The 13,728-nt window shown below is 37.3% G+C and overlaps 1 protein-coding gene across 4 annotated transcripts in view; it reads right to left on the bottom strand.

The window, feature by feature from the left end:
- Nucleotides 1–13,728, bottom strand: part of CEP128 (centrosomal protein 128) — a 275,915-nt gene that overhangs the window by 60,169 nt on the left and 202,018 nt on the right. For 3 of the 4 annotated variants that reach the window (XR_009244256.1, XR_009244257.1, XR_009244258.1), the window contains 2 exons: nucleotides 12,417–12,466; nucleotides 73–162 (listed from right to left, as the gene is read on the bottom strand). Coding sequence is in view for 1 of the 4 variants with exons in the window: in XM_058655263.1 (XP_058511246.1) it covers nucleotides 12,417–12,466 (50 nt within the window). In the remaining 3 variants the exon portion in view is untranslated. The remainder of the gene's footprint in view (nucleotides 1–72; nucleotides 163–12,416; nucleotides 12,467–13,728) is intronic. The other variant, XM_058655263.1, reaches the window with a different exon arrangement.

The following is a 13,728-nucleotide window of genomic DNA, read 5'->3' as shown; positions in this document are numbered from 1 at the left end:
AAAATAAAGCTGACGATTTCTGACTATTCACATACAGATATCCTAAATATTCCTACCCATGAAATACTTAACTGCTTTTTCTTCAAATTGAGCTTCAGTCTGAGTTTTCTCTGCAGTCTGACTAGCATCTTCCCAAGATGAAAGTTTAAATGGTAGCTTTAGCTGTTTAAGAGAGATGTGAGTTATGAAAAAGCCTCAAAAAACTCCATTACCTCAAGTTAATTGAAAGCACTATAAATACAAGACAATATAATTTCAAGCTAATTTTTAAATTTCTGCATCTAGAGTTACAGAATAGATTTCAGATAGCACTTTTAAATGGGTTCCAGAATAACACCTTCTTTAACTTAAAGTAACAAATTTTAGAAAAATCAATACTTAGAATTCAAAACATTTTACTTTACAGCATTATAAATAAAGAGCAGTGGTTTAACTGAAAGTGTTCTCAATTTCTTTCATTAAAAAAAAAAATCCTGGCAGTGAATGATCTGAAGTTCCAAAGTCTAAGAAATGAATGAATAAATCAGGTAATGGGCCACTTATAGCAAGTAAACAAAATGACTGACTACTTAGTGTGTCTTACCTATGCTTAACACAGCAGTGTGATATGAAGTTTAGGAAGACATTATTAATCAAAATTATATGTTCCTTCCACTTGCTAAGTAATTTAAAAATTTATCGACATAAGTACATTCTCTGAAAATCAACTCAGAAATGTATTCTTGAAGCTAGTATCAGTTCATCTTTTAAAAGACAAACATTCTTGAGATGGGTAACCTTTAATTCAGGTACAAGAGTCATGAAGGTAGGTAAATAAGCCAAGTCCAGCTAGAGAGCTGTTTTTAAAGCTCCCAAAGATAAAAAACAGTCTTCACAATTCAATGTAAATAAACCTAGACCGAGGCATATTTCTGAGTCAGGACTGTGCAGGTTAAGCTGCTCTCTGTGATCCTGCATTCTCATAAAAGCGAAGGTTCGAGTCTCAGCTGCTCCATTTCCACCTCCATTAATGCCCCTGGGAAAGCAGTGGACGGCAGCTCAGGCACCGGGGCCCCTGTCAGCCATGTGAAAGATGTCCAAGGAGTTCCAGACTCCTGCCTTTGGCCTGGGCCAGCCGTGCTCATTGCAGCCATTGGGGCAATGCAGCAGACGGAAGATAGTGGTCTCTCCCTCTTTCCAACTCTGCTGGCTCTCTTTTTTCTCTCTATCTCACTCTCTCCGAAACTCTGCCTTTCAAATAAACAAACAAAAAAATTATTTAAAAAAGAGAAATATTTCATGACTTAGAAATTATTTAAAATGCAAATTTCATCATTGATAAAGTTTCATTGGAACACAGTATCATTATTTGCTTATGTATTTTCTGTAACTGTTTTCATATTAAAATGCAGTTATTTCAGGAGAACGTGAAAGTATTTAGAATGCGGCCTTTTAAAGACCCTTGTTTTAAGGTTTTATTATCCTATGGGGATTACTTCTTGCCTCACAGAGGTCACATTGTAGAAACATTAGCTTTCTGAAAGGAATAGAGAAAGCAAAATACACTGTAAGAACAAGAAACAGTAGAAAACAGGTAACTTTCTTCTACATTTTAAACCAGACTTAACAGATACATACACATAAATATATTTATCCAGAATATAAAACATTCCTAAAGTCATATTGGTTTCTTCCTTCTGTTTTATTTCTTGTATATACCAGTCTTTGCTTTTTGCCAGTAATCTGTCTTCCTTTGTTTTTCCCTCCCTCCCGAGCATGCATCTAAGGACTGATTGAATTTATCATTTGCTCACTCTTGAGCAGTAATTGAGCAAAGCTTAACCGGAAGAATGCGTCCCTGTTTTTGTGGAGCTTGTATTTCAAAGGAGAAGATAAAGAAGTAAGTTGAAAGTGAAGGTTGATATGACATGCTTTGGTCAGGCTAACTCTAGGCCTAAATAAGGATGGAAAGGAGCCAGCCATTCAAAGAACAAGGGAAAGTATTACAGCGAGGGGACAGGAAATGCAAAGGCTCCAACATAGGAAAGGATCTACTTCCATTCATAGAACTAATGGGACATTAACACAAAATGTTGCCGTGAATGAAAACATCCCTTTATATTGTAAGTATCATAACTGTCAACACTATTAAGAGTTCATTAACAGCCAAAATGTCACTATGTACTTCTGCCACATACGTTCTTATTTTTAATACTTGCAATACCTAATAGGGGATATTATTAGTCATTCAATTAATTCCTTCTTTTAAATTAGAGAAACACATATGAAGATATTAAATATGGTGAAGTTCACTTTACAATTAAGTGGCGGGTGCTGAGCTGTAATCCAACAAAAGCTGGGCTGAATGGAGCATATGATAACTCTCAAAATTAAATGAAAGGTTGTACACATAGATACATACATATACTGATATTCTCATACACACTTTGTTCTTATGAATTCCATGAATGGAGCTAGTGGAAATATGTATGCTGACAGCGCAGTTTTGTGAACAAATAGACAAATAATGCTTTTTGATTACCATCAAACCTGTTCTGTGTTTGCGTGTGGCAGAGAAGAGGGAAAGCCTGCAAAACCACCCTGGAGTGTTTGTCCTAAAATAAACGGAGTACGTTAGAGCCTCTTAACAAATAGCAGGTGCCAGTGGGGCTTGGGCTGTCTGGCCCGGGGACTGGCGCCTGCCTGTAAGGTGGGTGCTGGGTTTATGAGCCCTAGGGGCAGGGGATCCTGCAGGGCTTGGGTTGCCTGGCCCGGATCCTTGGGTTCACCTGCAAGAACACATGCTACTTAGTGAAAAAGGAGGAGCAGTGGACACAGGCCCTGCTGTAAAAGGAGAATATGGCAGCTAATTTGGTGTTGTAGTAGAAGGAGGAGATCAGAACAAACTGGACCACTATCCCAGTCAAACGATTACAGCAAAAAGTCTCAGTGAATGGAAGCTTGAGGCTTACTAGATCAGCCAATGGACATTGGGAAGGTGACATCATCCTTGGATTGATGAAATCAACAGCATTCCAGAACTATCCAAACCACTTTGGCAGAACCTTTATAATATGTACACATTGAGACTCTGCGTTGATACAAGGTGGCAGTTCGTCATTCCTGGGTACCGGAACGTGTGGAAAGTCATGAGTGGCTTCCCCCTTTGTCTTTCCCCTTCTCCCAGAAACAAGAATAACAAAATCAGAAAAAAATGAGTTCATCCACAAACCCAGCAATCCCAACGACCAGCATGAGCATAAGCTGATTGGTGTGACAGACGGTGTCAGACTCTGTACTAGCAAACTTGCACAAGAATCAGGCCTGGGATCATCTCAGATGAAGTTTCTTTGGAGATCCCGCCAACTGAACTGCTGATCTTAGAACCCCAACCATGAAGAGAGTCAGCCAGTGGATTCTGAATAGGTTTCATTGCGATTGGAACTGAGAGATTGGCAGCAATCCAAAACTGATGAACAATCAAAACTGTATGATGAGCAGGACCCTCAGAGTGCGCCTCCCGTTGGGGATCTGGGATGGGTGGGAGGTTGGGTGGGGCTTTGTTTTTTTCCCTGACCCCAGATTCAGGGTAAAATGATATTGATGTGGAAACAATGGCATTACCCACTTTCACCCTGTAGCCCTTGACACTTTGTTCCCTAATCAACTAAGTAAGATTATTAAAAAATAATTTTAAAAAAATGAATTCATCCAGTTTTCCCTAAACTTCGATCCTTCCCACCCTGATCAACCATGTAATCATAATAAAAAATAAAATTAATTAAAAAAACAAACATGAGGTGAGGGTGCAATAAAACACATTGTATTTTAAAATATAATTTCCTACTTAAATAAAAACCACGATTTGTACACATTTTGTGTTTATTTCATTCTATTATAACAAGAAGTAGAATTTTTTTCCCATTTACCTTTCTTAACTATGCCGCAACTCCTTAACTTACCCACACTCAGCCCTGCTGAAGCACAGGCAGTCAAGACCACAGGGGGAAATGGCAGGAGGAGGAGATTAAGGCAAGCAAATATCCAAACTTAATTAGCTGTGACATTGTGCAGCTAAGTGACACTTTTATTGTGCTGCACCCTAACTCTGGGGCTTGGCTGCTGGCATCTATATTTTACTAAAGCTCATATGTAGCCTCTTTCCTGTGACCCACATTCAATATGTGACAAATTTATTAATTTTTTTTTCCAATAGCAAAAGGAGGAGAGGGGCTTTAATTAACCTAGCATGCAGTCCAAGCATGAAATCTCTTCAAGGGAAATGTTTCTATTTCACATTATGAGCAAAATCAGAAATATTACAAATATTATATGCTATTTATTAACATGGTAATAAGGCTTCACACTTTTAAAAGTAAACATTAGACTACTAACAAGTTCAATCTAGAATATTAAGTATATGGCAAAAACTGACCAAAAAAATGAATGCAGTGAAAACCATGTTTTCTAAAAACAAATCCAAAATAATCACCGATTATGATTAAAGAAACACTAAATATGAGAAGAGATGCTTATTAGCAATTTTCTGAGCTCATTTTAGTGTTATCACTTTTGGATATTTAAAATCTGTGAACATATTCTATGCTGTCTCTAATTTCTGCCAGAATGTCTTGAGGTTGATTTCAAGCTGAAATTGAAGAAGCCTGAGGAGGGCTTTCATAATAGCTTCTTGGTCTCCTTGTTTAAAACTTGAGGAATAAGCAAAAAAAAAAAAAAAAGGTGCAGAATAGAAAAAGAAAAGTGATCGTTTCTTTTCCCTAGAAATGTTTGAGGTTAGCAGATTTGTTCATAATTTTACACCAAGAATAAGCATCTTCCTTCACACACACACACATTACTGTTCCAGCTGTTATATGATTATAAACTCAAAATCTTTGTTGCTTGTAGTTATTTATGGAATTATAAAGGGTATTATTAAATCCCAAGTAGTGCTTGAAATTTAAAGACTTTATGAAGCGGTAAGGGAAGGTAAGACCAATAACTTAAAAAAAAAGTGTGGAAATTTGTTTCTCCTTAGCTCCTGAATATTCCAGTACAATAGTTTAGAAGGCAAGCAGATGCACAAATACACGTAATATCCTGTTAAATAAGCTATTAACCTTAGCATCTCTGGTATCTATAAATGGAGAACACTAATGTCTACTTTATGGGTTTTAGGATGAGGACCAAGTGGCATACATCTGACAAGTTCTAGTACACAGCTATTCACGCCATTCATTGACATGTTAGAATGATTTTCTTCTATATTGATAAATGGGTAATTGCCCTCTGAACCAAACAGCATCGTCTTAACAGGTGTTCGTATGGTTTGATCAAATAACGTTTAGTAGCCCGAGTCACAGTACTAGTGACTTTTAAACATCCTAGATTAGGAAAATCCTATGTAGTACACTTTTATATTCTTGCAAAATCAGCCACAGGTTGGGCAGAGATAGCCTAGAAGTCAGAAGAATTCGTTACCTTCAGTGATTTAACATGTAGAACCTCAAAAACTTATTTTATGAGTCCACAGAAATTTTTTTTCACCATAAAGGCATTATTGTATAGCGTTTGTTTCCAAGTCTGTCACTTTCTATAACTGTTATTAGAAAAATGCTTTTCAACACTGTCCTTGATATCAGCAGATGGAGGACAAACGGAGTGACAGGGCTCTGTGCCCAAAGTTTCAGACCTGTAAGGGATCCAGTAGGAGCAACACAGGTAGAGATTATGGAGAGTAGCCCTGATGTAGTCACTTAAGTTCTGAAACCCAAAACAAATGGTGCCCAATTCTAAGAAGGCCATTGATACAGGAGGCTTCTGGAAACTTTAGAAGCACAACATCATGAAACATCATAACCTACAGAAGAGCTTTGCGTTTTCGCAACAAAATACAAGCTGTTATATGTATCAATCTCAGTGCCCTGGGAACCAGATCTTGGACCCTGGGGGGGCAAGGAGTGTCCCCCTGACTGCAGAGGAGAGTTGCATTTTGTGAAGTCAACAGCCACAGGAGAAAGTGCATGATGATTGATAAAATAATGCTCTCCTTGTGGAAGCAGCTTGAAAAACCTATAAAACACACTCATTCATTTTCACTACCACTACCAAGCTTTTTAGTAAACTCTCAAAGAAAAATTCAGGCAATTGAGCTTAAAGACTACATTGTCGTTTTATTTTTAAAATGTTTTCAAATCATGTCTGTTTTTTTTAAAGAGGTTATTTATTTGTTTATTTTATAAGTTTGGCACAAGGAGACTGCTGAGTCCTGAAGACTTGGGCTTTTTATTCTGTTGGATAAACAGAAAAAAGGCACGTTTTTGCATTTTTTTAAATCCTCATAAGAATGTGACCTAGCCAATCAACTCCACTATATTCAGATACAAGTATATGTCTCTCTCTGGGTATTCTATTTTCAAGTCCTATTCTGTCATAAATCTAGAATTAAAATTAACTTGCAAATTTTAGGTAAAACAGAGTGATAAAATTTGATGATCACTAAAATTTCTAGTGAACGCCATTTTCGGAAGCTTGGTTCCCAGCTCTCCCGAGGCCTCCTGATGTAGTAAATTGAAGTGTGCAAATCTAATTGGCTGAGACCTTGCTTGACCCCAAGACAGACTCTCACATTTTATCTCGGTTGAAACTTCAAACCAAATTGAAACCTGGATACGTCTCTTCAGCTTTAGACAAAACAGAGTTTAATGAACCATCATGCCACCTGACCATCAAAGTGCCAAAGGTTTGTCCAACCCACCAATCCAGAAGTACCCATATCGTGACTCATTCGTGTCATTGCTTGTAACATTTTTTAAAGCATGGATTCCAAGAGGAAAGTAACAGTTATCTGTGATGGGCATCTTAGTGTAGTATGTAGGTATGCAATCATGCATTCGAATTTCTAGAGTTACAAAAGTTCCTTTATAAATCTCAGGAGTCATGCTCAGGAAGACCTAGATATCATATCACTTTCTATTTAAATAAAATTGCAAACAGTTAATACAATTTGTCAATGAAGTCACACTGAGACTTCTAAAGCTATACTCCAGTAGCTCCTGGGGTATGCGTGTCAGTGGGGTGTGTGAGGGGGGAGGAATTATTGGGGAAATATTCCCATTTCACCCTTACTTTTTCTAAAATAACTCTAAGGGAGCATGCGGCACAGAGATGAAGGCACTACTTGGGTCATAAGCAACCTGCACTGGAGAACAGTTTTGAGTCCCTGGGTTCTGATTCTAGCCTCTTGCTAATGGGCACCTAGCAGGCAGTAGGTGATGATTCAAATAACTGAATACCTGCCACCCTAGCAAGAGACCAAGTTTGAGTTCCAGCCTTCCGGCTTCAGCCTGGCTCGGCTCCATCTTTTTTTTCAAGTATTTGGAGAGTAATCAAGTAGACAAAAGTTCTTTCTGCTTTGTTTCTCTGTCCTCAAAATGAAAAGACACACTCGTATTGTTCTAGCTATCTTCTTGAAGGCTTTAAAATCTCAAATTATCATATGAACTGCAGGTACAGCCTATGGGCATTCTATAACCTGGAAAAGTAATTGACAGAAAACCCTGGAAATTAGTGTAGGGTTTTCACTATCCAAGTTTAACACGTGGATGTTCACAAGGAGGACTGGCAGTGTTACTTGATTTGGTGAGATGTTAATGTCAACCTTTTCCAGGGCAACCATTTGCCCCTTTATCATTCATTGGTGATTTTTCTTCATAAACATATTTTCAACAATTTGGCGGACAATTCTGCGCTGCTATTTCTGTGTTATTACATCTGATATCAATATTTACTTGGCTTGCTCCAAATCAATATAGTCATGCTGCCATATGCTACCCCATAACTAGTCAAACTAAGGTAGTGGCTAGGGAAAAGATAAGTTGCCCCTTTCTGCTCATTTTAAATGCTTTTGCCCAAGTACTACAGAGGTGATAAACAAAACTTAACATTTCCAACTCTTCCATCACTGACACAGTTCCAAAAATTACAAAAATATATATATATTAAGCAAATTAAAAAACTTCCTTCAACTTGAGGGTTGCAGAATATTTCCAAAGTGCAAGTAATAGAGAATTTGAATATAATCTTGGTTCATCTGATAATAGCGCATTACTAATACCACGTAATATTCTTAGCAACATGGACTCTGGGAAGTCTTTTTTTTTAACACAAACATGTTTTAATCAAACAAATTATTCAGGTAATTTATACAAAATATCTAACAACATCAGAAATTGTTTCCAGAAATCCCTGCCTTGTTTCTTGCTTGTATCTCCAGCATGCGGCATTGTATCTGGGATACGGTGGGTACAATAAGCAGATCCCAGACTGAATATTTACCGACAACCTGTTAGGTTTCAAGTTCCTCATATTCTTCAGTCTCCTTCAAAGTTAATGTACAGATGGCCTAGTTTTGTTTTGTTTTTTTTTAAAGGGAGGGACTAGGAAAAACAGCTCATCCTCACCTAATTTTAACTCATTTCAAATGAACTAAAAAAGGAGATGACTAAGTTAGCAAAGAGGAGGGAAGAACAGACGAATTACTTGGGCACTCTTTCATCCTGGGTTGCATGGTGAAGCTTTTCATAATTGAGCATGACCCTAAGCTATCTCTTTTGGGGTGGTTGGCATAAGCAACATGAGGAAAGTAAGAAGCTGGTGAAAGTTGAATCCGGTAATTGAAATGTTAACAAATAGAAATAAAACAAGAAGAGCAGCAGCACCTGTCTCTAGCTGCCATCCATCACAGGTATGAACTCACTGAAAACACTTTACCTGACCCAAGGGAAAACCTTTGGAGTCAATGGTAAATCCCTCCGCTCATCTGGAAAAATTAAAGAATGAGTATGCTTGCTGCGATGTCCCTCAAATCCATATGCAGATAGGATTCAGACACTGCACTACAGATTAATAGTCCAAAGACATACTATGTGTTCAAAGAGCGGATCACACAATGTAACGGCAAATGAATCTCACAAAATGAACACTGTTAAATTCCAATGAAGAATCTCAGTAATTATAAGCTGTATTGTGAAAATTACCCCGAATACATCTGTCTCCTTTGTTTGTGATTCCTCAGCAGATTAAAAGCACTCTCTTCCCTGCTGCCCACCCTGTTCTCCTGTCATTTTACCTTTTTCCACTGTTTCCCAGCACTCATACCAACCTCTTCACTTGCTGATCGTTGCCTTCAATACAGTAAGAGGGGAGGATGGCAGAGTGGGAGGCTCCAAGAGGGAATGAAAGTGTGTGTGTGTGTGTGTGTGTGTGTGTGTGTGTGTGTGTGTGAGAGAGAGAGAGAGAGAGAGAGAGAGAAAGAGAGAGAGAGAGATTATTAATTTTTAATGTTGGAATTACCTCTGTTTCTGGCCCACCTTTCCATGTCTACTCATTCTACAAAATTCCCTTGAAAATTCTCAATTGTTCCTATAAACTTTTGTGTCATCTAACTGATACAGACACCAGATCTGTTTAATAACACAAAATTCATTGTCTGGTAAAAACCACTTTTGAATCCTCTTTTAACACTGTAACCTGGATATTTCAAAATGTAATAAACCAAAATCATCAACTTCTTCTATTTACCGATTAGCACAACCATCCATGAAGAAACACGAGTCAGTCTTCACTCCTTCCTTCATACTTCGTAACAATCCGAGGCACCATGGATTTATATCCTATAACTTGCTTAGAAGCTATTCACTGTTTTTCACACTATTTACAACCAAAGAACTCAAGACATTATCATTCAAGATTTCCCTAAAATATCTTTGTAACGGTGTCCCTGGTTTCAATCTTTCTTGCTCCCATTTATATTCAACATTACCTCCAACTTATTCACTCAAAGTGGAAATTGGATCACACTGTTTCTTCTTGCTTTTGACTCTTGCTTGCATACACTAAGTCCCAGCTATCTTTATGGCATTTAGACCCATACTTACTTTTCAAGTTCTTATGTCTTTCTTCTCATAGATATTATATTCTACTACAGTGAACTTCTTTCAATTCCTGACAATTTGAAATTGTGCTCTTCTTTACCAAAAGAACCCCCATACCTTTCCTAAAACTATTCTTACCCTTAGCCCAAACTTTCCTACCTAAGACTTGGTAATCATTTAAATGTTGGCTTTATTTGGAAAGTCAACTTGGCTTTCTACCCCCACCTAGTCTCAATTTACCTGCTTTCAATTTACTTGACCTGTTTCACACCCAAAAACCCATATCAAACTACAACAAGCAACAAGAGTTATTTTCATTACAAACACCCACAGTAATTTACACAGTGCTTCTCACATAAGTTTTTTTTCAATATTCACCATGAACACTCATTTAGTTGTCTTCTCCATTAGTCTGGTTTAGAAGATGAAGAGATATATAGCATACACAGGTGGCTTTCTAACCCTAGCTTTTAATACAGACTCATGTACAGAAATGGTATCAATAAATATTTGTTTCAATATTTGTTTCAATGAATTCATAGAATAGGTTTTATTTAGAGAAAACTTGGAAGGGCTTAGAGATCAGTAAACACCCTTTTTACCTTTAAGAAAAATAGTGGTGAATGCAGAATTCTATTACACCTAATGCTAACAAGTAAATAAAGTTGATTTCAATTTGGGTACATGAGGATTTCCTAACACAGTAAATTGTAATATTTTTTTTCCCTTCTGGGATAATCTAACTAAACACTTCTAGAAGACAGCTGTATGCAGATGAGAAAAAGTTCATTGAGTTAGACAAGGTTTCCCAGTGAATCATAATTTGAGCCAGGGCTTAAAACTCAAGGTTGCTAACCTCATCTCCATACTCTCAAAAAATTTTTAAAAACTAACTTATATTTTCCCCCTACAGTACTACTATGTGCTTTTATGGCTTTAAATTATATGCTACTAGTCTTCTCTAAATTATCAAGTGTAGCGGTTGTAGTTGGCTGGAATACTCCATTGCCTTTGATGGAAATTTTGGTGGAAAATGATGCCAATACTTAATAAACATTTGAGATGCAATGTAGGCTATTAAATTGAATGAATTTTTACTGATTCCAACATTCATACTGTTAGAGAGATAAACTCAAAATGATTTATTTGTGCTGCCATTCTCAAAAGGTCAGATAGGCATGCAGTACATATATTTGTATTTGATATTCTGGGGCAAACAGAATACAATACATAACCAGAAAGACTTGATTACCAGCTCAGCTCAATTTAACTACTTCATGCCATTAAGTCTTGTCTTCTGTGAGTATAACAAACATGGCTTATATTAAATTAAAGAAGATGGGCAAGGCAAGTACACACTTGGAATTTTATTCTTAGTCCCAGATTTCAACTTCCAGTGCTCTTTTTTTTTTTGTTTTTTCCATTTTGGAAGAGTGTAAGAAAGCAAAAGAATTTATCAGTCCACATCCATAGCTAACAAGTCACTTCGGTAGAGTTTGTAGAAACTATGCTTTCTCAGCATGTTCAGGTCAGTTACACAATGTTGTCTCAATTCATAAGGTATTTAAGAGAAAAATATCCAATCACAGAACATTTCCTCTACCCTTTGGGCTTGATTTGACCCATGTTTCACTGCCAGAAGCAAGTAACGTCAGCCCCAAAGCCAGCTGGTTATACATCACTCTCTAGTCCCGCCCTACAGCTGCAGACCAACAAAGAATTCTGGATGTCTAAAGAATTTACTGTTTTTAATCTCCATATGAAATTCAGTGAATTGGCTCTGTCATGTGAGTATAACTGATTATGTTTTCCCTAATAGAGATAGACGTCTGAGTTATCCATTTGTAAGTTAGTGCAATGTAAAAGGAAGAGAGGACTTCTGTCAGATGCCAACTTAACATTAATTGTTCATCCCACGGAAATGTCAATTAAAATTCTAGTAGAAACTTTTCAAACACAATTTTCTGGTTCAAGAAATGTACATCAACCAACCCATACTAAATCAAAGACTACATAAAATCACTTTTTAGCTTCAGATGCTTGCTAACATTCCTGGTTGGTCAGTGGTAGACAATATCCACAGAACCAGAACAGTTTTGAGTTTTGCTTGGAAATGTAGGTTCCATGAATTCATCTTCACTCATCAGCCTTGCACTGTGAGAATTCTCGCTGAGAGAGGATGTGGCCTTCCTTTCCTGTCCCACTGTACATTAAATTGCCATAAGGAATAAAGGTTCCTTTCAAGAGTCACATGGGGAGGGGGAGAAGAAGAGAGAGGGAAAGAAAAAGGTCACGTGGAGGCTTAGGTAGCATCTTGCTCTAGTGTATAGGGGTTCTGAAAGACTGTTTAACAGGATTCCAACCTGAGCGTTCATATTCTTATATCATATTTGTCACCTCATGTGATACAGCAGTAAAAACATGAAAATAATAGAGAATAAAAGAACAATCAAACCATGCTTTTACTGTAAAGACCCTTGCCCAATTTAAGAATTTATTTACCTGAAGAGATTCCATTTCTTCATTTTTTCTTTGGGTCTCCTGCAGCAGATCTATAATTGTAAAGAAATTAAAAAAGGAAAATGCCCATCAAATACAATCTAAACATTGATTGGCACCTAGCATAAAATGCCACTCAGTCAGTGACTTCTACAAACTATAGCAAAATGAGGACACCAAACTGGCTACAGATTCAAAATTTTAGTTACATTTCAGGAATTTTGCATAATGCTTAAAGGGCTCAGAAGTAACATTAAATTTAACATAAAGACAGAGACACTTTATTCTTAAAAAAAAAAAAAAGAAGAACAAAAAAACTAGAAACCAACTGTTTTCTCTTAAAACAAGCTCCCAAGTCAAGTTCCACCCTCAGAATCGGTTTTTACAATCACATTTAAATACCTTGGAATAATGGGTGTTACAAATGAAGTAGATCACCACCTCACATTGTAAAGTCATACTAATTATCACGTCACACCAAGAGGGTAGGATACAGTGAAATTAAAGCTGACCAACAGTTTGGCACCATTTCTAAGAAATTAGTGTAAGGGAAGGCAATCAACTGCAGAGAATTCTGTCTTAATGCGGGAGAGCCATGGCGTCTCCGTGCCCTACATTAATTTGTGAACTTGTCAAAAAGGGAAATATATTTAGCAAGCAGAATTTTCTGCCTGCAGCTACATCACTATGCCCTGTGATCTTATTAGATCCCAGAAACCTAATGGCGACTGGGCTGAGTCAGAACTTGGATGAAAACAGGCAAGCAATACATTAATGCCAGTATTTGCCTTCCTCTGTGATTGATATAGCTTACCAAGAGGTTGTGCTGCATGAAAGAAAAACATAAGTTACAGAAACTCAATATCTATCCCAGAAAGGCAAATGTAAATGCTTTTACAAAGTGTTACACTATATATAGCAGGAAGCAGCAATAAAACAGAGGGCAACCATGTCGGTATATGTCATTCCTGGGCAAGCAAAATACTCAACCTTTTGGCAACCTAGCTGATGATGCAATGCATGGTGATGGCTCTTTGGGATTGAACAGCTCAGAAGGGTATACTGAGGAGTGGCACATGACACAGTATCATGAAATTAAAAATAAGAGGTAGTTTTTATTCTGCATCTATTAGAGTAACTGATTTTTGCCTCCCAAAATTTTTGATTAGGGTTAAGTCAAGTATATTTTAATAATGATTTTCATTGGCATATCAGGTTCTCTATCTGTAAGATAGGGAAACAAAGTTAGTCTCTTAGCTCATTCCTGTTCCTGCATCCTCACCTTGGACGTGCCAGGATCCCATATGGGTGCTGG

This window comes from Ochotona princeps, chromosome 26 (assembly GCF_030435755.1).
Source record: "Ochotona princeps isolate mOchPri1 chromosome 26, mOchPri1.hap1, whole genome shotgun sequence".
NCBI classification, from domain to species: Eukaryota; Metazoa; Chordata; class Mammalia; order Lagomorpha; family Ochotonidae; genus Ochotona; species Ochotona princeps.
The sequence above is the reverse complement of the archived record's forward strand: the minus strand, read 5'-3'. Positions and strand labels throughout refer to the sequence as shown.